General features: G+C 45.8%; 1 protein-coding gene across 1 annotated transcript; it reads left to right on the top strand.

Annotated features, from left to right (window-relative positions):
* Positions 1–308: 308 nt before the first annotated feature.
* Positions 309–25,151, top strand: NEK9 (NIMA related kinase 9). Its single transcript, XM_019472509.1, has 22 exons — positions 309–335; positions 1,083–1,260; positions 4,295–4,350; positions 5,247–5,317; positions 7,199–7,304; positions 9,947–10,078; positions 11,056–11,166; positions 11,763–11,827; positions 12,786–12,836; positions 13,922–14,114; positions 15,368–15,512; positions 16,466–16,666; positions 17,080–17,126; positions 17,971–18,126; positions 18,512–18,620; positions 19,158–19,319; positions 19,720–19,890; positions 20,120–20,179; positions 20,754–20,944; positions 21,179–21,343; positions 22,011–22,223; positions 22,624–25,151. The coding sequence occupies exons 2-22, from the start codon at positions 1,218–1,220 to the stop codon at positions 22,744–22,746; spliced, it is 2,571 nt and encodes an 856-aa protein (XP_019328054.1). The 5' UTR covers positions 309–335; positions 1,083–1,217; the 3' UTR covers positions 22,747–25,151.
* The last annotated feature ends 344 nt before the right edge of the window (positions 25,152–25,495 follow it).

Here is a 25,495-nt window from a genome sequence, read left to right as displayed (position 1 = left end):
GTCGAGCGGGCCGGTTTCCGGAGGCTGGGTGCTTGGAGGCCCCGGCGCCCGAAGAGCTGCAGCGGGGCTTGCACCTTGGCGTGACTGACAGCCCCCGGGTGACAGCAGCCTCCTGGGTGACAGCCCCCGGCGGGAACAGCCCAGGTGTGAAGTGACAACTTCGGCCCTCGGTGTCGAGGGGCACAGGGTTTGGGTTTTGGCACGTTTGAGTGCCGCCAGTCTCTTGGTCCCCTAAAGTTTCATAGGGAGATGTGGAGACTCTTCTGACGCTAATAGATTCCTCATTTTTCTATGTTTTATTCCAGTCACAGAGGACATGGGGGCATCTCATACAGGTAACTCTCTCGCGTGATCAGCATTTCAGCATAATCAGGGGAAACTGGCTGAAAAGCCAGTCTTCCCATTGCTCCCAAGTCGTTTAATCCCATCCAGTTCGATCGTAGTTGTGCTTTTTAGCGGCTGTCAAAGAAAAGCACTTGACTTGGTTCCTGAGGGAAGTTCTTCAGTTTTTTTTTCTGGGGGAAGGCGACCCTGTGGTGTCACAGCTCAAACAGTTGTAAGTGAATGCCGTTCACTTAACAGATCACTCATAGCATGTCTGACAGTGTGGGTGGGCCTAACGAGGGCAAACTAAATTTGTTCTCGTTTCCTTGAATTTATTTTTTTTTTAGGAATACCTGGGTATTTGTAATGGCTTATGGTCTTGTACAATATCCCACAGTTATGGGATTGGAAATACACTGTTCTCCCTTTATTGAACCAGAGTATGTTTAGTCTTTATTGAAACAAAAGAAACTCTGTGTCTTTCCCTGGAAACCTTGTAGTATGTTTTTTTGTTGCCTTTTTTTTTTTTCTTCAAAGCAAGTGCTGGCCAGCTAGAAAGATTGCTTCAGGCCATCACTATTCCTAGTGACAAACAGAAAACCTCAAAACCTATTGTTGTGAAGAATCTTTGCCTGAAATCTGTAAGAGGCAGGAAAGTCTTTTTACCTTTCCTGAAATTTTAATTTCCTGCTATAAACGCACATACTGTTCTCTTCACAGTAGTGTGTTTTTAATTAAAAGATGGTTTTGTGTTTCAGGATGACTCACTTGTAGTGTGGAAGGAGGTGGACCTGACCCGGTTGTCAGAAAAGGAACGTCGTGATGCTTTGAACGAAATCGTTATCCTTGCCCTGTTGCAGCATGAGAACATCATCGCGTACTACAATCACTTCATGGATAACACCACGCTGCTGATTGAGCTGGAGTACTGTAATGGTGAGATCCCTACTCCCACTTACAAACAGGTGGCTGCCACATTGCTGAGTCACCCTCCTGCAGAACCTGCAGGGAGTATTCCTGGGGTGTCCTCTGGAGAGCGGAGGTTTAATTCTGCTGCGTAGCTCCTGAAGAAGAGATTGAGAACCCTTCTGATTGATTTGTTTCTCAGGTGCCAGAGAAAGAAGCCCAGTAGTTAGTGCAGCTAGTCGATGATTTCTCGAGTCTTCTGAGTAGCTGATGGTGGTGCTGGTGCAGTGGAAGAAGTGGGTTATTGGTAACATATGCTTCTAATGCGCCTTGCTGTGTTCTTTCAGGAGGACAGTGGGAAAAGACCATGAGGATATTTGGGCCTCTCTGTCAGTACAGAGTGGGGCTGTTTTTCAGTAGCATCACTTAAATAGATGCCTTCATTTGGTAATTATAAATCAAAGCTTAAAAATCTACTGGCACGCTGCAATCAAGACTTTTTCCTGCCTTGTGCTATCAACTTCTACGTTTACTATTTAAAAAGAAAAAATCCGGTCCTCCTGGTGGTGGAGAAAACTTTAAAATTCCATCCAAGAGTAGATCAGATGGTATTGTTTGGAGGCTGCAGGGGAAGCAGTCCCAGCTGGGATGGAGAGGTAGAAGGATTTGATATGAGGGTCTGAGTTGCAGCTGCTCTTAGACAGGTGGAAGCGGCGGTCATATACAGCTAATACTGCAGGATACCTAGCTAGGACTGCAGTATGGTTCCTGTTTGGGTGAGTGGGACAGCTCCCCTGGCTAGGTATCCTGTGTGTGTTTGGGGGTTACGTTAAGCCTTAGCTCATCAGCAGAAACTTTTTTTGGTGGAAAGGTCTATCATCATGTTGTTACCATCTTAGACAGATTGCTTTCACTGGGACAGGTTGGGGAGGACAACAAAGTTGTGCAAAGTATTTTTGAAGGGTGTCAAACACCCTGGTTGGCAGGTTGGCCAAAGCTGATTTTGCTTCTCTGCTTTTTGTTCTTATGCAGGGTGGAGTCCAGTGCAAGAGTAGGGGAATTAGCTCTTAGAGTACTCCTAAAATAAATGGTGCATCAGTGTGAGTTATTTAGCTGCCCCGAAAGAACTGCATGCTTGGGGCCATTATAAATTCATTGGAGGGCATAGAGAGAAGCTGCATAGTACTGATGTCTGTACATGTTTGTTAATGTCTCTAAACTGTTTTACTGTGGGACAATAACCAAGAGATGAGCGTATAGCCTGCGTTGCCTGAATATGTCTGAGTGATACAGAACTAGGGACACGAGAAAGAGGGAATCTCATTTAGACTTATGGGTATTGGTTTTGCCAATGTGTTAATAGTTGTTTCTGTGGCTTTTTTTACAGTGTACAAGTCCAAGATAATTTGTGAGTAATCTTTAAAGTAAGGCTGGACTAGTCGCTATCAGGCACTCCTCATAATCCAAAGTTTTTACTGTTTAATTGGCACATCTCTTCCGGAGATCTGGGAAACACTTTCAAATTTGAGTAAATATTGTCCCCATTTTATAGGGGAGGAAGCCAAGTTATTGATTTATTTGTCTATAGTTCTGTATGTATATCATGGTACCATAAGACTTGGATTTATCATGGGATAACATCAGTGAATACATCTGAAATAGATTTGGGAAGAAATATCCTATAAAATACATTTGTTAAAGAGAGAATAGAGTGTCAGGTGGTTAGTTGTGATTAGATGAAACAAAGAAGAAAGTAATTTGTTTTTCTTTTTAGTATGTGTGCATAGAGGTATTGGTTATCTGAGTCAAGAGCTTATTTATCTCCTTGTGTAGGATTTTGGTGATGTAGTACCTGTCATGCTGCTCTTTGGTTCAGAAAAGCTGCAAAAACAGATGGCAAAAAATCAGAGATGAGGAACAGAATTCACTAAAAGCCTGCATAGTCTTAATCGCTAGGAAAGAGGTTCATAAGAAGAGGCAGAAGTTGAATACTTTGGTTAAATTGTGAATGTGAAGAGCGATTTGTAGATAATTTGCAAATGTGAACATAAGGCAGAAAAAGAAATGTTGAAAGGTTATAGCAAGGCTGAATGAGAAGAAATTAAGCAAAGGGAATCTTAGTTAGAATATCAGAAAAATCTTCCTAACATGGAAGTCTGAAATAAGTCCCTCAAGGGGGCAGAGGAGCCATTGCGACCTGCTTTGGACATCTACAACTTGACAGGCCCATGGAAATCATAGAGCAGAAAGCTGTCTTGCACCGTACCCCTGGGAATGGGAAAGGGCCTGGTGTTCCGTTACTATTAGGACGTAATATACGATAATTTGGAAATGGAATAGCAACAGGATGTGATCAGAGATTTGGGATTTACTGGTAGGATGCTAATCTGGCAGTGAGTCTCACTGCCTGCAGCCCACAGCATCATTTCTTTTAGCTCTCCTTGATTTTCAGTCTTGAAATTGTGAGGTGCCCTGAAGAGTCTGCTGATTTCAGGCTTCTGTTGGTGGTGCTGCTGTTGTCAACCCTTTGTGAATTCTGCATTGATGTATTTGGCAGGGCAGATGAAGGAGAGAGGCAGGTCAGAGCTGGGCAGTAAGTGGGGAAAGGCAGTAAGTTGTGCTTTCAGGGACTACTCTGAACTTATAATGGCTTTCTTTCTCTTTTTTTAACGTATTATTTATTTCTATATAATGCTGAGCAGGACAATCTCACGTGATTTGGTGTACGGGTTATAAATGTTTACATATCCCAAGAAGCGCTTACAGGTAAAAAGGTAGGGACTGCTAGTCTATCTTACTGATTCACTTTTCAGAGAGTATTAAATGGTGGTGTTAAAGAAGAATCATCTCTGCTTAAGCTTAGATACGCTGGTGAAGTTCTTAGATGGAAGAAGAACTTAATTTTGTGCGTGCCTGACCAGTTTAAGTGACGAGTGCTGAGGGAGAGCTGTAGTGATTCATCAGATCTCTTAGGGGATTTGAGTATTCCTAGCAGTTCCTGAGTGGAGTAACTGCTGCCATTAACTAAGATGAACCTGTGTTTCTCACTCGCTTATAATTACAGGAGGGAACCTCTACGATAAGATTCTGCGGCAGAAAGACAAGTTATTTGAAGAAGAGGTAATTTGGACTGGTTTGAGGGAGCAGTGGGGCTGGCCTAATGTTCTGGGGATCTGTCTGGTTATCTGAGTATTTATACAACGTTTTTTCCGTAGTGCTGGTGGGGAATTTCTGTGTATATCTGGGGACTGACATCCTTCCTCTCCTGTTGAATATTGCAAGCATTTATGGACTATCAGAAACTTTTAATTTTCCTTTTTGGCTGTCTATAAGCCTTATAAACTTCCTAGGGAGGAATAATGAAAGAAAGCGCTCAACTGACTTTGGTCACCTTATCATCTTGGCTAACATTTAGCTTTACAACCTCTTTCTGTTCTGTGTTTCTTCCTGATTGGTACTCAATTTCTCTCTCTTCTTAACCATTTTGTAGGTTCTTTTCTGAGTAATTACCTTTAATCTGTCTCACCATAGATTATTTTTTTTCTTGTTCCTTTTTCTTTTTGTCTGTCTTTGTTTTTTTTAAACTTATCTTCTACTGTCTGCTTCCACCTCATGCTGAGGTGGTTAATGATTACACTTATTTACCTTATATAATGACTTTTAAGGCCTTCCGGCTCATGGTGGATATTAAACGGTCCCAGTTCATATCCCAGAGAGCCCAACTGTAGATCTCTTCCGGGTGGTCATTAGCTGTCATTCCTAAGTCTTTTCACTCATTGAATTATGTGACGCTTGTCACGACAGACACTATGAACAGCACTAGAACAATCTACCTTTTGGAATATCTTTTCAGAGATTTCCAAACCAGGAAATTCTAAATTTTCATACTCCTGAAAAAGCATCTAAATGGTACGGTCAGGCCCTCCTGCTGTGCCTCTGTGTGACAGGGACGTTTGGGGGGGTGGGGTGGGGGTGGGTTTGAGCCTCATATAAGGCTTTTATTCCTACCTTTGCAGGTGGTGGTTTGGTATCTCTTTCAAATTGCATCAGCTGTGAGCTGCATTCATCGAGCAGGAATTCTTCACAGGTAAGTGTGGCATGCGGTAAAGCTAAGGTAACCAGTGCGCTTCATGGATGTGAGCGCAGAACTCCTTTGAGTAGCCTTTGCTACTCAAGAAAGCACTGACGTTCACTCCAAAGCATAGCTGGACTGCCTAGATGTATCACTTCTGTAAAGAATTTTTATTGGGCTAGAAACCATCTTGTGGTAAATGTGCAAGAAATTTTATATATGAAAATGGAATTGCTGTCTTTGATGCTGCAGCTTTGTCAACAAAGAGTTAATCCGTGTAGGAAGTAAGTAAATTGGCCCTTTATTGCCATAGCACATAAATGATGTTTGCTAAAGTGGGTAGGACGAGCAGTTACCACAGGCCAAAGGTAATTCCTACCCGTTCCACAATTAATAGCTTCAAACCAACACGTACATCCTGTAATTCCTGGAGGCTAACAGTGATGAAGACTTTGCATTGGTGCATTGCTGTAATATAACCCGTGTGCAGATTTGTCCTGCATTTGGCTGATTCTCATTTCTTCGGCCTGTTATTTAAGGAAGTAATAAAGCTTGTTAGCTGGTAGTGGTAATTTTGACATTGACTCTGAGATTTTAATGAGTAGCTAATTACCTTTTTCTGTTGCCCTTTTCTGTTTGGGAGGGGTAAATTTCATGGCTTATGTGTGCTTCAAGGAGGCCGTGATGTTCTGGGGAGTACCGCACAGGTAGACAGCTGTTTCCAGCATGGTTGGATCGTGTGCTGCTCAACATCCTTCTCTAACTATTGAGCATAGCTGTGTGAGGATGTTTTCTGTGGGACAGCATCCTGGTTGCTGCCATTCTAAATCTTTGGTAATTGGCAAGCCTTGCTAATGAAGGGTTGGTACCCTACACTCAACAAAGTAGTGCCTAAGTTTTTGACCTAAAGCAGATGTCATGTCTGTCCTGCTTTGCAGTGATTTCCTGCTTACCACCTCTGTTGCCCATCTTCACAGCAGGGTTCAGAGTCTAGGAACATGGGTGGCCCCAAATCCTTCCATAATAATGAATTGAACAGTTATTTAAATGTTTGCAGTGATTTCCTTCTGCTGCAGACATTGTCAGAGTGACCCAGGCCTTTGCGATGCCCCAAGTGGATGAATGCAAAGTGCTGCTTTACTTGATGTTGTCCTGATCTACACTGGGAAGTTGTTGATGGTACGTTAGGAAAAGGGGGTGTTATCAAGTGTTGGCCATGGGAAGCGTATCATACTGTGGGGTTTTCCTCTCTGTATTTACAGCCTCTTATATTGATCTGTGAAACCACATATAAATTATTCTGTCTGGGAGAAAGTGTTTTCAATGAGTTTTGGAATTCAGCATTTTTGTGGCCATCAGCCTTTTGATCTTCTGGGCATAGTATGTCATGTTTTAAAGAGTTGTTCTTGAGGCGTAAAGTAGAGGGATGTTATGCCTAAGTTCTAGAGTGGCATCTGTTTCACACCTTCTGTGTGTGTTTATTTGCATACATACGTATTCATGCATACATTTATGTTTTTAGTGAGCTCAGCGACTCCTGGCTTGGGTCTATTTATAAAACCAGGAAAAATAAGACCTGCTCGATGACCTTCATACAAGAAGAGACTGAGAGGGGGAAAAGAACTATCTTTGATCTGTGGCCTTTACATAGGTGTCCGGAGCCTGAGCTTTCTAGACTGTATCGTGTTTGTGTGGGGATGTGATGAAACATGGATAACTGCAGGTACTGCCCCGGTACTTGCGGTCAAATTGCCTTTGGAGAGCTGTGTGTGTGTGAGAGAGTGTGCTGGCAGAGTAGCAAGTGCCTCATTTTTGGGGGGGAGGTATAATAGTGTGTGGAAAACTGTGAAATCCAGAAATATATTTGAATGTCTGCATTTCTTTTTCTCCTTTCAGAGACATAAAGACATTAAATATCTTTCTAACCAAGGCAAACCTGATTAAATTGGGAGACTATGGGTTGGCAAAGAAGCTGAACTCTGAGTACTCTATGGCTGAGACTGTGAGTATCTGCCTTCTTTGTGTGCAAACTGAGGTGTGTTTTTCTTTCATCTCTACATGCCTTGCAGAAGACCAGGGATGCTGTACATTCTTGCTGCTTGTTTTCTGTGGTTTTCCTTTCCCTCTCCCCTCAACTTCCCTCAGTGTTATCTCACTAACATTGGCATATTTGCGGGTGTGTTGCAGCCTGCAGATATCCTTGCTCCCAGGTTACCTTTTGGAGGTCTGCCTCTCTGCAAAGCAGCAACAGACTAAAGATACGTGCCACTGTGGACATGGAATTGTGCCAGAGCCAGTATAGCTGTGCTAGAGAGCACTGCTCTTCTTTCCCCAGTACCTAGGCATGGTACTTCCAAAGGTGAATCTGTGTAACACAAAGGCGGTGCTATCCGAAGGTACAGCGACAGCAGTATAGTCACATCAGTACAGCGCTCTCCCTCTGGGCTAGTTATGCCCAGCTTAGCAAATTAAATTAATTTGGTCATGCTGCTGTACTAAGAGGGACATTTTGCCTCAGCTGGATCTGAGATAGCTTGGATGTGCTTGCCTGACATTGCATCGTGCCATAGATACGTCTCCTATCTCTTTAATACTCAGGCTCTGAACTGAGTTACAAAGATGCAAGAAAGGCACTTGCTTCTTATGGTAACCAGGTGTATGGTTTATTGGTAATGCTCTTGGAGGGGGGCAAAGCTTTGTAGGAGAGATTAATTATACCAGAAGGCTGTCAAGCTTGGCTTTGTTCCAGACCCTTCCAGAAAGCAGTTTCGCAGCCAGAGTTATGACACAGGGTAAGCTGTTTTGTAGGCACCTGAAAGGCTCAGCTTGGATTTCCCAGCTCCATTAATTTCTGTGGTGAGCACTAGGCTTGGAAAGGGAGATGTTGTCTGGAGCTCCTATCTGCTAAAGGCCTTTATTATAGTTTGGGATGCAAGCCAGCTTGCACTTCCCCTTACCAGGCCATATTATTAGATTTAATGCAAGCTATTGGTGTTCTGTTAGGATGTGTAGTTAAATACTTGCCAACCTCCTTCCAGAACATGAGTGCTATAGTGCAGTTGCACAGTAAGTGGGAACTGAAGGCTACTGCATAAAGCCCTCGCTAAGCTGGGCTGCAGCAAAACCACTTCTGTTGCATCACATTTTTCATGGTCTTCTGGCTTTCAGAGAAAGTGCAGTCTATGCTATGAATTTCCAGGTTTGTTTTTGCCTGTGCTGTGTGTCTTCATCTGCACCCGTGAGCTTTTTTTTCCTTTTTCACTTCTGAAAAATTTCAAACTACATACCTTCAGCCGTATTTCATTCTGTATATGCTGGCTGTGCTCTGGGCTAATTGCCCAATTTGTGATCTAATGATCAGTGGTGGTCTAGAAGTCATTTTCTGTGAAATGAGTGCAAAACGTTATTGTCACTATTTGTAATTGTAGCAGTCAAATTACGATTTTGTAAAATGTTTACGTCTTGCTTACTAAACACTGATTTCTTAATTTATCATTCTTTCTCCCATTTACCAAGGAAGATATAGAAAATATGTCTGTCTGTCTTACAGAAAGCTTACATTATCCTTTGCTTAAAAAAGGTTTAGGTGCAGTGTCCTAGTTCTCCATATGATACTCCAGCTAGGTGGGCTTCTGAACCTTCCCATGGCTAGGACTCGCATAGCTCTGTAGCTGTCATGCTCTGTAACGGCAAATGGGAGGGAGATGGCAGATTGTGAATGGGCCCATTAGGTACTAGCAGAGACTAATGAAAGGCAAGCTTTGTAGTCCTTGGAGCTTTGCTGAGAGAGGTGAAAAGAGGGCAACTATAAATATTTCCCCTTCTTTTAAATTCTGTCTTTCTCATTTTATTTTGCTGTCTAGTTCCTTGCTAGGGAATAAGCTCCATTCATCTGGAAGCTTCATTCTTACACCTTTTATCATGTTTGTTCTGTGTCTCCTTGTTGTGACTTTGAGCTATGCCACTATTTCTGTTGTGGCTGGGAGGGCTTCTGTATTTAAATGCTGGGGTTTGGGATTTTGTGTGTGGTGCGGGGTGTTTGTTTTAAACCAACTGTTGAGGAAAGCCCACTTCAGAAGTGGAAACCTTTCAGGTGGGACTCATGCCAGCTTTCTACTTACTGACCCAAAAGTAACCATTCTTCCACTGGAGACAAAGTAGCCTTTGTCCTGGCAGTACTTTGTGATGGGACAGAGTGGCTCCATAGCCATGGGCTGGCATCTGTGTTTGGAAGCTTTGCTAGATCCCTTTTCCCTCAACCTCTTATGAGGGTTTCCATATGTAAGGGTTGGTCAGCGCGTAAGCCCCTGACTACCTCTAAATGTAGTATACTTGAGAGGGGCAAGCTCTTGCTGCATTCTCATGACTACTACTCTATTGAGAATTATGTACCACATCAGGATCTGAGCAGAGAGGTGTCTAGGATCTTCGAAGAAATGCAGGCACAGGCTTGTGGATGAGAAGGGAAGAAACGTGCTTGTCATTCCCATCCCTCCAGCATCCCATCCCTCCAGTCACTTCAGTGCTGTATCAGAGCTGTGTCTAGCTCTGATGCTCATGGGCCTGTGTGAACATGATGGATGCAGAGCTCCCGAATTGAAGGCTGCTGGATCATTTCTGATTTTTAAACGTTATTTTTCCTAGCTGGTGGGAACTCCATATTACATGTCCCCAGAACTCTGCCAGGGTGTGAAATACAACTTCAAATCAGATATTTGGGCTGTGGGCTGTGTCATCTTTGAGCTGCTTACTCTGAAGAGGACCTTTGATGCTACTGTAAGTCTGCAAACCAGGATGGACTGAGTAACCTTATTTTTTTTTATCACCCTAAGATTCACACTTGGCTCATAGCTTTCTTAACTCATGTTTTTCTTTCATTGTTGTTTAAATCTGCTGATTAAGAAAACAGTGGCCTGGGAGTGCCAGCTATAGCCAGAGAAAATGTCTGCATGATTTCCCCTACCCTGCACTGCAGGTGCCTCTCTGGCTTCTGCCAAACCCACCCTTGTCTGCAGCCCTGGGTTTACCAGATGCAGAACACAAGCTGTGCTAATTTGTATCATGGTTGTGAATGAAACATCCTTTTCTCTACAAGGAGGAAGTTTGTGGCTGTTTAGTCTTTTTGGTTTTTTTTCAGCGTTACTAGCTGTGAATTTTCTGTGCAGCATTCTGTAGTGAAAAATTCCAGCCTTTGGATTTCATAGGATTTAATCCTGTTAGCCTTTCTCAAAGTTTGGGTGCAAGAGAAGTGTGGTCAAGCTGGCATGGAGGGGGTGAAAGGGAGCATTGCTGGCTGGCATATGTGATTTGCTAGCTTGTGCCATGAGGTGGGAAAAACTGCTAGCTGCCATGGTGCAAGATTTTGTAACCCTTAAAGAGCCGATGTGGAAATACCATCCTTTCCTGACTTCCTCTCGTCGTGGCTACCAAGTCCCCAGTAGCTTTGCTGCTGTGCAGTGTTTCAATGGCAATATGCTGCATAGGAGACTGCATGCAGAGATAAATCTATCCTTCCTCCACTGTTAGGGAATTTGGTGAAAAGCTGGATGTTGCCACCAAGTCCTAGCTATCAGAGGCACCATTTCTGCAGGAATTATTATTAGGTTTCTGGAGAACCTACCAAGCAGGGAAGAAGAAGGATGCATCCTGATCAGAGAAGGAGGAAGAAAATAGTGGTGGCCTGTAGCATCTCTCCCCATTGGATACATTGTCCAGTTCAGTTCCCTTACAGCTGGTTTCTGGTTTCTGCCTAGAATCCCCTGAACCTTTGTGTGAAGATTGTACAGGGAAATCGCGCCATGGAGGTTGATTCCACTGTCTACTCCCGGGAGCTGATCCAGATGGTGAATTCCTGCCTTGATCAGGTTGGTGAAATACTTTTTTCATTTTCAGACACCCCTTCCCAGCTGCCTAAGCCATGGAATTCAGGGGTGAAGGGGAATGACATGCCTGTTTCAGCATCAGGGCTGTTGATGCAGGGTAATTTCTGTGAGGCCTGAGGCATCACTAAAGCTAGGCTTCCTGCAGTCCTCTGAAAGCATTGTCTCAAGATGCCATTCAGTCCTGCAGGTTCTGGAGAGGTGCTGGGTTTACTCTGATGACAATTATTTAATGGGCTAGCAGAAGCAATTATTTTCTAATGCAGTGCTGTGGAGGTGGGGGCATCATCTCAGTACAGTCTCTTAAGGTTCTGGCTTTCTGACCGCGACCCTGGCTTTCTGTAGGGAATTAATTTCTTGAAAGCAAACATTGTATTGATACCTTCAGAGCGTGGAAGTCTCTCCTGCGCATCCCTGGCATTTATCCCTATTTGTTCAAAATATTTGAATTAATTCCTTTCCCTTCTGAAGGGAGTCAGGGAAGGAGGTCCATGCAGGCTTGAATGAGGTCTTCTGGCCCAAGATTTCGTTGTAGATGATGAGCATTTCCCAGAGAATGACTTGTTGCTCACTTCTTTCAGGATCCAGAGAAGAGACCCACTGCAGATGAATTGCTTGAACATCCCCTTCTCAGCAAACGCAGGAGGTAATCAGATGGTCTTGCCTGAAACCTGGACAGGTGTCAGGGAGAACAGGAGGGTTTGTTCAGACTAGTGGCGTTTATGCTTTTGTAGCAAAGTCCTTAAGTTAATTTGGCCTGACATGAGGCAGTTGTTGAAGTGCACTTCATCCTCTTTAGGAGAGAAGTGCATTCTTGCTGTCTTGTCTTCTGATCGATCCCTGTGTTCTGTTGGTGCGTGGGTATAGTGAGAAAGGTCTCTGCATCCTTTGTCTTAGAAGTTGTTGTATTGAGAACCTTGAGGCATCCCTTTCTGAGGCTCCTTTAAGGAATGCTCGTTCCTGCTCTTCAAATCTCTGTGAATGAAGGGTCACAGAGATCCTCCTATGGTCATTGGAAAAGGCCTTTCAAAATATACATACCATGCAATATAGATACCCTCGCTTTCTCCCTTTGCCTCCCTCTTCTGGAGAGAGTTGCATTGAAAGTGGCCCATTATAGCTTAGTTTGACCATCAGCCTGCACACACTGTCTTTTTATGAAAGGTGGACCATAATTCTGGACTGTTTGGATCCCATATTGGTTGCTTTGGGGACAGCAGACTTAGTCCTTTATACCAAGATTCTTTTACTTGGTGGTCAGCAAAGTTTGAGTTTTGTATTGCTGTATGCACTAGTAAAAGCCCAAATCCTGATAGTATTTAGCCATTTAAGGTCATTCTTGTGCAATATGGGTATTGGTTGGCCACATTCTGGTATATATGTAGTTTTTTGTCCTCAGCTCTCCTGGAAGTTTGTTAGCTATATGGTACATTACTTCTGCCCTACTTACTGTGTATTGCTGTGAGCTGGTAAACAGCTGCCGCATTTCCTCCAAGAGGGAGCAGCATTTTATTGGAAAGGAAAGCAGTCTGTGTGTGCTGCTTGTCAGTAAATTGCTTTGGGCGATGTTACTGTTTCCTAAAATGCTTTTTCTCCTTCGGCAGGGAGATGGAAGAGAAAGTCACACTGCTTAATGGGCCAAATAAGCGACCAAGGTAATTATTTGGGCATGTGTTTGAAAGGAGGTCTGGAGAGAACAGCTCCCCAGAGAGGAACTTTGCTGAGAATGTTAGTCTGTGACAACCTTAATGGAGTAGTGTAGTACAGAAGATCCCTAATGCTGGGAATTTGACATGGTTGTTACATGGTTATTGTTCCATGTTTTACTCTGCCTTTTATATCCTGTTTATATGTATGGCTGGAGCCTTGCCTCAGCAGGTCCCATACAGCTCTAATCTGTCCTACTGAGGATGTAGTCTTTACAGCCTACATATTTGAGGATGTAATGTAGATCCCTCCTTTCACACAGATTCCCCTGAGCAAGAAGAATATGACTGAATGTTGAATATTAAATTAATATAAACATCTTTCATAAAACTGGATATATGCAGAAGTTCTCCGCAGTCCCCAGCAAGCCTGTAAGCAGGGTTGCTCCGTGAAGCAGATAGCTTCCGTGACATGTATAGCTGTTTTTCTGTTGACTCATCAGATAGAATTTGACCTTTTTTTCCTCATAAACTTGGAAGTACCATCTGAGCACTTTATGTGAAGTTGTTCCAGTTCATGGGTTGCTCACAAACAGTTTGCTTTGATTACAAATTCTATTTTGCAATCTGCTTGTGAATTGATTCTTACCTGCATCAAAGAGTTATATTTTTGCGCTCAGATGGAAGCCTGTAATTTAAATAAAGAGGAGAGAGGGAATTTTGAAGCTTTTGGATGCTTCTGTATTTTGAGCAAGATTTCATGACCGTTTGTAAGGCTTTCATTTTTCACAAATGAGAACAGCTCATTCAGTGAAAGCCTGGTCTTTTTAAATGACATAAAATTGGATTGTAGGCGTTCTAAAATGCTTCCTGGAGCATACTTTCTCTACTGCTCTGAGACAGGTTTGATGCTGAGTCTCTCTATAGCAGTTGAGGCCTCACAACCACTCAACAAAGAGAAAAGTTTGTGAAAATAAAAACCATGAATGGTTGTGAAGGGGAAACTGATAGACAACAGTAGGAAAATGAGTGATTACAGTGAACACAAACTCATTATTAAAAGCATGTGTGTTTTGGGGGGGGGTCTTGTGCAGGTCAAGTACCATGAATGAGGCTCCCATTGCAGTGGTGACTTCGCGCACTAGTGAGGTGTATGTCTGGGGGGGTGGGAAGTCCACCCCCCAGAAGCTGGATGCCATCAAAAGTGGTTGCAGTGCACGCCAGGTGTGTGCTGGTAATACTCACTTTGCTGTGGTGACAGTGGAGAAGGAACTCTACACCTGGGTGGTAAGTGAGAGAAACTGCAGGAAGGGGGGTAAGGGTGGGAGAGGAGAGTCCAGAATCCACTGCTGACTGTTCATGAGCCTGGTGTAGAATCAGATGGGCAAGCAGCTTGGAAAAGGAGAAATCTGGTTGCAGTGGATACTGTGAGGCCATCTGCTTCAGGGCTGACCCGAGTCTCCCGAGGCAAGTGTGTTTTTGGGAGAAGTTTTCCAGCATGACAGGAAGTGTATTGGAGACTTGCTGTGCACTGGAGGATTGTAGGTGGTGGACTTGTAGGCCCGGACACTGAATCAAACATCTCTTCCTCCCCTTCCTGACTACTGGAAATGCACTGGAGGCTTTGTGATGCTCTGTTGGCTTGTGTATTTTTGAGGAAGGTTTTCCGAGATCAGAACGGGTGGGACGAGTGACCTTGTTGTAATATAGATGTCATCTGTGAGGTAACTTGTGGATGAAACCAGAGATGCCTTATACTAAACTATACTGCTTTTTATGATGAGTGGAAATTCTGTAATAGTTTAAAGTGAATTAAAAAAATGTTGGCATATAATGCATTTAAAACAACTGAATCCAGTCTTCTTGGGCTTAGATGGTCAGTGACATGGAGGTATTCTGCATCTCCAGGCTTCCACAGACTTTTGTATTGATGATAACAGAATCGGTTAAGACAGATTAGAAAATACTGGTAGGTGGGTGAGAGAAGAAAGAGAACCAAAGGGGAGGAGAGCAACTTAAGTCATTTGCTGGATGTTCCTGTAAGAATGGCCACTGAAAACTTTCAGCTGGCTATTAATATTTTAGTTTTAGCTTCAACACTACTCAGAGTTGTTTTGTTTCTCCTGTAGAATTGGTAGGTCTGGCCACTTCAGTGATGTTTATTTCATGTTATGGGTTTCTTTGCAGCCATTAGGATTTAGAAAAGTAGGTCAAAAAGCTGAAGGATGAATTTCAGTCCTGCAGCAGGGAGCAGGTTCTGTAGCCTGGCAGATGAAAAAGTGAGGATGGGATTCCTCACCAGCTGGTGGTCTGAGACCGGATCACTCCTTGTTAGTGCATAACTGCCTGAAAGCCTGTGCTGCCATTTAGAATGTTGCCTGCTGTTACGCTACATAGCAGATAAGAGTCTCTTCCCTAAGGTAACTAACTCACTTTCTCTTGCTCTTTGCTGTCTTCTGTTGTTCATTCGAGGTGCTGCAATTATTGGCACCATCTCTGGAGTTGTGAATACATAACCTTACCAGATGTTTGTCTTGCAGAATATGCAGGGGGGCACCAAGTTGCACGGGCAGCTGGGACATGGAGACAGAGCCTCCTACCGGCAGCCAAAGCATGTTGAGAAGCTTCAGGGAAAAGCCATTCGCCAGGTATCCTGTGGAGATGATTTCACAGTGTGCATCACAGGTGAGAGCTGGAAGGGGATCACCGTCCCTTCACTTTGCTGTGCTGTGGAGATGTTTGCCTTCACAGTAAGATTAGCAGAGCAGCTTTGTGCACAGAGGAGAAAGTCCCGTATGTTACTCACCCCTCAGTTTTGAGGATAGTAGGTGCAGTAGTGGAGGTAGATCAACATTATTATACAGAGGAAGGTATTGACTCCCAAGAAGGCTGGGTGTTTTGCTAAGGATGTGCTCCTTTTTGGTGATGAAGCTGGGTGTTGAGCACAGCTCCTTGTGGCCGTGCAGAGTCCCTGCTCTTACCAGTGCATGTGTTGCCTCCATACATGCCCGTATTAAAGACAGAGGAGCCTGAAGTCAAGAATGTCAGTGTGTTTGAAACTCTTTTTGGACTGTGTGGGGAAAGAGTCACCCAATGATAAAAGAAGATGTGTATCTGAGATTTGCTATTTAATGCAGAAAGCTTGAGACCTGGTAGCTGTCTCTAGTTCTAACCCTGCTCATACTTCTGAAGATGTGTTAACTGTGGTGTTGTCTGTTACGGAAGAATCTGAATCTCGCTTTACCCATGAAAACGTAATTCTCAACAAGGTAGTTTCCAGCTTATTTTGCCAGTGCTGGAAAAGCAGAGGTTTGACAGAGAGAAGCTCAGATGCTCAGTGTGCTGGAAGAGTGATTTAGGGAGCCACAGGATCAATTTGTGGGTTTCTGTTAAAGAAAGTGGCAGGTTCAACCCAAGATTTTTTGACACTGGTGGCCTGAAATAGCTGCAGGTTGTGGTGTAAGGTCATCCATCTTAATGTGAACAAGGACGGACTCCATATTCTCCTGATGATATTCTTCTGCACTAAAGAGGAGGATGATTACAGAAAAGAGGTTGCTCTAGCCGTGTCCTAAGAGGTTAATATGCAGCCTAATACAAGCTCTGTGTGCTGACCGAGCTTCCCTTGTGTCTTTCAGATGAGGGCCAGGTGTATGCCTTTGGCTCGGACTATTATGGATGCATTGGCATTGACAAGGCTTATGGCTCTGAAGTGCTTGAGCCCCTGCAGCTGGATTTCTTTCTTACCAACCCTGTGGAGCAGGTCTCGTGTGGAGATAACCATGTGGCAGTGCTGACCAGGAACAGAGAAGTTTACACGTGGGGCTGTGGGGAGTATGGTAGGTAGTTTCCCTGGAAGCTAAAGGCACTGGGGCATGCCCGCTCCAGAAAGCAGCTTGGTGCAGGTGTGTAATGCAGGGCCTGGGTGAGGGCAGTCTGGTATGTCCTGGGGGCAAAGAACATCGTTTCTTTGGGGCTTTCTTTCCTTGTAAGAATGGGGAGCTGGGGACTGAGCCCTTGGGACTTTACTCTGGGAAGCTCTAGGGTGCCGCTTGGCTTCCTTGTAGGTAGGGCAGTTGTTCTGTGAGTGGGGTTGGATTACCTTGAGGATTGGCAGGCAGTGATGCATGTAGGGGAGCAGGTTTCTAGTTCTGTAGAGAGATTCCTTTGGGACTATGGAGAGACAATACCATTTCTTAGGGGTGGGCACCTTGTGAGGCCATTTCTAACTGTAGTGTTTTCACTGATGCAGGGCGCTTGGGCTTGGATTCAGAAGAAGATCACTACACCCCTCAGAAGGTAGGGCTGTGACTACTTCTTCTCAAAATCTGCATGGGCATAAATCCAAATTAGTTGCTGTTTGGAAATATTAACTGTCTGAGGCTCAGGTGTTTTTTCTGAGGTATCATAGAGTTTGCGAGGGTTTTAACTTTACTTCCTCACTTTATTTTGCTTTGTTTCGGCAGAGGGACATGTCACTCCCAAACCAGCCAGCATCATGACTTAGAGCTTCGTTGCTCTGATCTCCAAGCTGGAACTGGAAATGCCAAACTTAATGTTGTAGAAATCATAGTAGGAGGTACCAAATTGCATACCTCGGGTCTGTAGAGGAAACTCGCAGCAGTGCAAACAAATGGGAGTCTTTGAATTTGACATAATGAGTTAAAGATGAGTTGAAAGTAAAACTGTCTTGAAATACAGTGCTAGGGGTAATTGAGGTAATCTAACCCATTGGGGGTTAGAAACCAACAAGGATGTGCCTGGAAGCCAAATATCTGTGATCACACAGTATCACACCCACACAGCACACAGACCCAAGCCCTGCTCGGCTAACTGGGTCTGGTGCTCGTAGACCCCAGCCGGCCAGGATGCCTGTGCACCCCATTTCTGGTTCCTGTTCTGGCTCACCGGTGTCTGCACACAAGGTCTAGGGTGCCTTGAATTTCTGCATTGTGACTGGAGTTTCAGTATGCTGTAGACTTTATGATATTCTTGCACCTTCATTCAAAATAACTGCATTGGGTATTATCAGTGCCCAGACTGGCTGAACCACTGCTCTAACCCCATATGTTTTCCATGTGCCAGTTTCTATGTAGTAGGTGTTGGGATTTTGATTTTCTTGGGATATATTTCTTCCACATAGGTGGATGTTCCGAAGACCTTAAACATTGTGTCTGTTCACTGTGGCTGTGATGGGACGTTCCTGCTCACCCAGACAGGCAAAGTGTTGGCATGTGGACTCAACGAGTTCAACAAGCTGGGCCTGAATCAGTGCACATCAGGGATAATCAACCATGATGTAAGTGCATTTGGGTCCGTGGCTCCAGCTCCCAGCAGTATATGGGGAAATGGAGGTCCTGTGACAGTGACAAAGCGTTCATTAGCTTTGTGCCAATTTGTTAGTTCCAATCCAAGGCAGTGGATACTGGAATTGTGGGAAGAGGCAATTTGTTCCTCGGTTTCTTGTCTGCTCTATGGGCTTATGTCAGATCTGACGTAGTGAAACAGATAGCGAGCTGCTGCAGGTCGACTTAGCCAGTGACACGGATTCTGGCAGTTCTTTACCATACCCATGTTGGGACTGTCTAGGTTAATGTTGTGGTCTGCCAAGACCTGCTTGAATAGGTCTTAGCTGATGAATGTGTGGTTTTTCACTCTGTGTTTACCCACATGTCTTTTCTCAGACGTACTGTGAGGTGCCATATGCCACTTCGCTTACTTTGGCCAAGCAGCTGTCCTTTTACAAGATCCGTACCATTTCTCCAGGGAAGACACACACAGCTTCCATTGATGGTGAGCCCTATGTATTAAGAAGTGAATACTGGTTGCTGGATTACTTTACATCAGCTTTGCCCTTTCAGCCTGGCCCTTGACATTGAGGGTTGTGCTCTTGGTAGCAGGGCTCATGCCTACTACAGGATTCCTGTTCCTCAGCAGCGTTGCCTCCTGGCCACCTGAAGCAGCAACATCAGCTTCTGGGTCAGCCTTCCTTTTTTTTAAAGGGAAAAAAAAGTTTGGGGAAGAATCATGCTCTGGGATAGTGGAGGAATCGTTTATGATCGAGTTAGGCTTTGCCCAAGTGACACCAGTCAGAGGGCTGTGAGGAGTCCCAGCCCGCAGCATCAGAAAAGGGGAGCAATGGGAGAAGGAACCGGGGAGGTGTTTCCAGGCTGAAGCCATTCCTCTTGGCTGGCACTGTCCCCTCCCAGCCTGGCTGGCTTCTCAACAGAGTCCTTCCTGGTCATGGGCTGTTGCTGCTAGTTCTCTGCATGCATGGCTGCTTCCAGAGTTGGGCCCTCGCTGTGACTGTCTCCTCGTTCCTCCTCTCAGAGCGAGGCCGCCTGCTGACCTTCGGCTCCAACAAGTGCGGACAGCTTGGTGTTGGGGACTATAAGAAGCACCTGGGAATTAACCTGCTGGGAGGCCCCTTGGGGGGTAAGCAGGTGATCAGGGTTTCATGTGGAGATGAATTCACCATAGCTGCTACTGACGGTGAGTGGGTCTTTGCGAAGTTGTGGTGGGTTCCTTTGAACTAGATCTGCAGGGTGGTTAACTGGCTCCCACTGATCATTTCCTAGACCACCCCCGCAGCACTGCACTGAAATAAAGAAATCTTCCTAGACTGGGGCTGTCTGGCCCTGTTAGTTGTCCAACTGTTGTTAGTTGTCCGCTGTTAGTACAGTGCCAAGCATTTGCTGTCCCTGGGGCTGCGGAGTGCCGGCTTGGTGGCTGCCTGTTAGATTCATTATCAGTTTGTTCTCCCACTGCCAAAATGGAGCTGGTAGATTAGATACTTTGGGATAGCAGTCACAGCAGAGGCTGCGGTCCTTGTAGCACTTACAGGCCGAGAGGGAGGGAGGGAATTGAAGCTCCTGAATCTCTCTTTCCTCAGACAACCATATTTTTGCCTGGGGTAACGGCGGGAATGGGCGTCTGGCAATGACATCGACCGAGAGAGCTCATGGCTCGGATATTTGTACCTCGTGGCCTCGGCCAATATTTGGATCATTGCATCACGTTCCAGACCTGTCGTGCCGTGGCTGGCACACCATCATCATTGTTGGTAAGTGTAAGTTTAGGATGAAATTTTGGGATCTTGGTTATGATGATGTATTGCTTGCCAGGACCTAGACTGTAAACCCTGCCTGGGAACAGGCCAGGTTGCTGTGGGGGAATGTGGCAAGCTGCTCTGAGCTCTAGGCCTACAACATTGGCTTTGTTGTTTGCCTTTGTAGGAGTTGTCTTGCTTTCCATGTGGCACTCTAACTGAAAGCATGCTTCTCTTCTTGCAGAAAAGGTGTTGAACTCTAAAACAATCCGATCCAACAGCAGTGGCCTGTCCATTGGTACTGGTGAGCAACCTGCCCTGGGGAGCTGTGGTTTAAATCCATTCAGTGGTTAGAGTGGGTGCAGTTTGGTCCTGCAGCATGGTTTCTCTGTGTTTAAAGGCCTTACAGAAGGGTTCAAAGGGAGAAAATCTAGTCGGTGTCATGCATGGGAAGGGATGGCCCAAAGCTGGGAAAGAAAGAACTGAAACAGGAGGAAGAACATGGATGCAGCGAGGCCTTTGTAGTTGAGGAACTTCAATTTGACAAGGAAAAGCTGAGAGGAATTCACTGAAGGGAGCTGATAAGGGAAGGGGGGCTATGGGGCAGCTGCTGGAGAGACAGCGTCCAGTTTCTTGGATCTGTGGGAGGGCTGGGGCCAAGAAGCTGCAAAAGACTGCTGCACACAAGCCCTTTTCGGGAGGCCTGCAGGGAGTTAGGAGATAAGATGTTGAGGGAGATGCCACTAGCATGTGCTCTCACTGTGACTACACAGCCCAAATTTCTGCATCTTCTCTGCTCCTTCTCTGCTCCAGCTGGGGTTTGGTAACAGGAATAGCAGAGGTGGGGAAAGTATAAAGTTTTCACTCCTGTTTGCTAGTGGCTCAGAGCTGCACAACTGGAGGAGGAGAGGAAGAGGATAATGAACAGGAAGCGGAGACCCCCAATCCCAGTGGAGGCTTTCGGGGAACCATGGAAGCAGATCGCGAGTTGGGGGGCTGGATCAGCACCACAGAAGCTAAGGGAGGCAACAGTGCTGACAGCAGCTCCTGCCCTGGCTGGCTGCGGAAGGTAATGTGGTGTCTCAGAAATGCCTTAAAATGGGGACCTAGTCTGGGGAGAAGCGAGTGGCCCCTTCCACCTTTAAGGGATGCTCTGAAAGGTTCTAGGAGCTGTGCTGTGCAGGGAACCCTTTAGGCCTCGCTGCCTTTTTTACCACAAGAGGGTGTTGGTGCATTGGTTGAGGAAATGAAGTCAGCTGCAGGAAGGCAGGCAGGCCTGACAGTGCTGCTTTTGTGTATCCAGGAGCTGGAGAACGCTGAATTCATCCCCATGCCTGACAGCCCCTTTCCTCTGAGCATGGCATCTTCAGAGCCTGAGAAGGAGACTCTCCCTTACCAGAAACTTCAAGGACTCAAAGTGGCCTCTGAGGAACCTGTTGGATTAAACAAGCCCAAAACGGAGCCCTGGGTAATATTATCCAAGTGAATGCTTGGCCAAGAGCTCTTGGGGACCATAAATGGCAATGTTTGAATTATGGGGAGAGCTGAGAAGAGGGTGTTGGATTGGCCTAATTCATCTGGGTGAGGAAAACAGGGCTGTTGATAATCAGAGATGATGCTGCAAAGAGAACAATTTACAGGAATCTGGAACACAAAGCTGGGGCTTGGTCAGACTGAAAATAATGAGATCCATTCTGTGGAAAAATGCGGTTAATGCAATTTGAAAAAAAAAAGAGAAGCCTAGGGCCCAGAAGCCTAGCAGAAGATGGAAATTTAGAAAGCAGAAATTGCTGTGAGATAGGAAGAAGAACTGATATAGGAAATCACTGAGAAATTACAACCTGTGAGACTACCTTATTCCAGGAGTTTTCTGTCCCCTTGGAGGCACAGATCCCAGGCTTAGGGAAAGGGGGGTAAACCAGATGGATTTTGGTAATAGGAAGACAGGAGCAGCTTTCCCAGAAAAAGGAGGAAGTTAGTGGCTTTGTACTGAAGATGTAATGACTAGTAGCTTGCTGACCTTGGCCGCTGGAAGTTTGAGAAGTTGGGAATGAGCTGGGGTGACATTTTCTGTGCATGGTTTCTTCTTGTGGCATATACAATTCCTGGCCTGACTTCCCTCCGTGTCTCTGCAGCCTACTTGCCTGAGTCCAACCTTGCCGTGCGGTGAAGGGAAGGCTGCGTCTCCTGTTGCGGGCTGCATGTGCAGTGCTCTGCAAGTGGAGGTGACGCACCTCCGAGGCCTGGTTTTACAGTGTCTGGATGATCAGAAGAAGCTGCAGCAGGAAACCGTTCGTCTGAGTGCCCAGCTCCAGCGGTTCTGCAGGGGGACGGAGGGAATGCAGCAGGTGAGGACCCGTCACCTGGGTGCATATCCATGCTCAGGGCTCACTACACTGATCCTGGCTTCTGCATAGATTGTGGAGGCTGCGCAGCTCTTAACAGGCATCTCTCTTAGAGCAGAATGGGGGGACTGAGTATGATGCCTGTCTCTTGTTTGAACTGCTGATGCAGGCTCTGGTGGTAGCAACAGGAACAAAGCCAAGAAGACAGTTTCCTGTGAGGACAGCCCAGTCCTTGAGGGACCTGGGATTCCCCTTTATTTCTCCTGGTGAGAAGGAATGGGCAGTCAGATGTCGTGGAGAGTCCCAAATGGCTGTGGAGAATACGAACTGTGCCTTGTACAGCTCTTAGCTTTTTTGCAGCTAGTCCTAGAGCTGTTTGGATAACTGCTGTGTGTTTTGGCAGGTGGAGGTTCATTCCAAAGGAACACAGACAGCCAAAGAGGAGATGGAAGTGGATCCAAAACCTGACTTGGATTCAGATTCCTGGTGTCTCCTGGGAACGGACTCGTGCCGCTCCAGCCTCTAGTCTCCTGAGCCCACTGGGATCCATCTAACTTCACAGCACACTAACCGAATGCAGAGAGCGGCTTTCCTGGCTTCAGGTCACTCGCAGACAAGGAGCGAGGCCGGAGGCTCCAGAGCAGCACCCATGTACGTTTGATATGAACTAGGAGTGAGTTTGAGAGGGGAAGGGCCCCTGAGCTCTAGGCCAGCTCAGTGATTGAAGCAGCAGCAGCTCCTCTTTGTACCTTATCTGTCAATTCTGCACGTGAGGCAGAACGGCCCCATTATGGCGATGGCTCCAGTAGCGGCTTGTGGCCCTTTCATTGTTTCACTGCTTCTTGGGAGCTGCCTTTGGGACCCCAGTATTCATCACTGCATCTCTAGATGAGAGGAGGAGACATGTCTTGTACTGAAGCTGGCTGAACCCTAAGACTCGCCACCTTCACTTCAGAGGGGTGAAGGACTAGGATCCTCTCCCTACCACATGGTAAGGCCCAGCCGGTGAGGCTGCTCCTCTCTGCTCAGGGGCAGAGGGAGCAGAGAACGTCTCATTCTGGAGGCAGCGGAGATCTTCCTGTTAGGGAGATAATGGTAGACAGCATGTCCCTGGCCTCGAGGCACAGCTTCTGGCCATATGGCTGTATAGACAGAGTTTAAAGGCTTTATTCTGGGTGCCTAGAGCTTTCCAACTTCCAGGCAATGCACCGAGATGAGTGAATGAGGTGTTGTTTCCAATAGCAGTAGCAGGGACTGTTTGAGATGGGATCTCTGGTTCTCAGTTTCAGACCACCTGCTTCCCAACCAGATGACAAGCATCTGGGCCTCAGACTAAGTCACGCATTTCTTGCTCCAGCTGTTTCAACTTGGTTTGGGCGCCAGAGCTTCTGGTTTCTTGGCATAAGCCCGTAGCTTCTCCCTGCTTGGCTTCTGTTCTGCTCAGCCCCTGGTGCCCACGCTCTGTGTGGGTGTGGGAAGAATCAGTGTTTTTCCACTCAGTGTTTTGATGAAGCTGGAATGCAGTTTCCTACCCAGAATAGGTCATTAATGCCGTTGTCACAGGATGCAGCCTTCCCCAATGACCACGAATGATCAAGTCTCTGTCCAGAATTCACCTTCTTCCTAGAAGCGAGAGGCTTTCCCAAGAAAATTGGAGATGGGAAGAGGCATGGTCTGATTCTCAAGATTTCCTCATTTCCTGTTGGAGAATGAGGTTAATTTTATTCCCCTTAAATTTATTAGCAGACTGACTTTGAACTAAGCTTTTGGGATTGGTAGGATCCCTGGGAGCAGTTAGCCTCCCCTGCCTTACGTGAAGCCTCCAAGGAGTCCTGAGTCCCTCTCACCTTTGCTGTGAGAGTGGGGTTGTGATTTCATTAGGCTTAAACCATCCCCATCAATGGCATGTCACTAGAATTGCCTTAGGTCTGTTGGAGTTGGATATCCTATCACCTCTCCTAGACTTCTTTTGAGAGACTGTGCTGGGGTAGCCAGCGTTCCCCATTTGTCTATAGAGGTGGATGCCAAACCATTCTGCTTGTAACGTATACTCCTTAAATACTTCTTTGGTGCCTATTGCTAGTATGTTGGAGCTGAATCAAGTGCAGTCTCTCCAGTGCAGTGTCCAGGGCAAGGATCGTACCGGAGTGCCCGTCCATCATTACTGAAGGAAGGCTAGGAGGACAGCTCTCCTGGGAGGTGGTGAGCATCAGGCACCCTGGCGTGGCCACGTCGCTTGGTTGCCCTTGTGACTCTGCTCTCCTTTCCCCCCTGTGCGCTGGAGCCGGTTCGCAGGTTAGGGTCCCGGCTTGAGGGTTGTTGTTGCGGTTGGAAATGATTGAGTTGGTCACGTTGCAGCAGTGCCTTTGAGGAGTGAAGAGCTGAGCCTGAGCCATGTCCAATAAGCAAGCACCAAGCTGATGGGAGTCGCTCTCCTGCAGTGCACTGCTATCCTCATTTCTCAATGCTCTGCAGTTGGGAAGCTAGGTGCACAGACTGGATTCCCCTTGGATCTAGTGGATGATTAGGGTCCCTGACAGGATGCCCTGTGCTCCACAATCTCATATGTGCCTTAGAGGATTCACGCTATCCAGGTTGTGCCTGTTACAGACCACAGATTTCACACCAGCCAGCTATGCAACCAAAAAAGCAGTTTAAAGCCAGCACCTTCGTCTTGGGCTGAAAACGGAAGGGCAAGTGGGCAGAAGTGCCTTTGAGCAGTTTCAAACCCTTTTTACTTCTCCCCTTCTTGCAGTGCTAGCTCCATATGTGTTGGTCTCCTGCTAGTATTGCTACTGAGTTGTTATAGTGGAACACAACTTATGCCTGCTCTGACACTCTGGCTGAAAACTAGTTTGTCGTTGTCTTTTTTTGAAAGGTTAAAGGGTGTAGTGGTTTGGAGTTTCTGTTTAAATAAATGTTTAAACTCATTCTCCTGTGTTCGGAGTCTTTTTTTTTTTTCCCCCCTCCCCAAGAGAGGAAGGGGAAGCATGTATATAGTCAGCTGGCTTCACGGCATTCTGTTGATTTTTTGTTTTGTTTTTGTTTACAGAAAGAGGGCCAAGGGGCTTGCAGGTTCTTTGCTATGGGGGAAAAAAATGTCAGGTTCTGTGTCCCTTCATTAAAAAAAAAACCCCAACAAACAACAAAACAACTCTTTTCTCTTGCTGCTGCATGTCTTCCTAGTGACGTCAGGGGCTTTTGTGTGTGTGTTTATTTCAACAGTTTGAGTGCCAAGTGGGAAATGAGTAACAGGAAGAGAGAGGCTCAAAGAG

Source organism: Aptenodytes forsteri, unplaced genomic scaffold (genome assembly GCF_000699145.1).
Source record: "Aptenodytes forsteri isolate BGI_AS27 unplaced genomic scaffold, ASM69914v1 Scaffold193, whole genome shotgun sequence".
In the NCBI taxonomy this organism is placed as follows: Eukaryota; Metazoa; Chordata; class Aves; order Sphenisciformes; family Spheniscidae; genus Aptenodytes; species Aptenodytes forsteri.
This window is presented reverse-complemented; position numbering and strand designations above follow the sequence as displayed.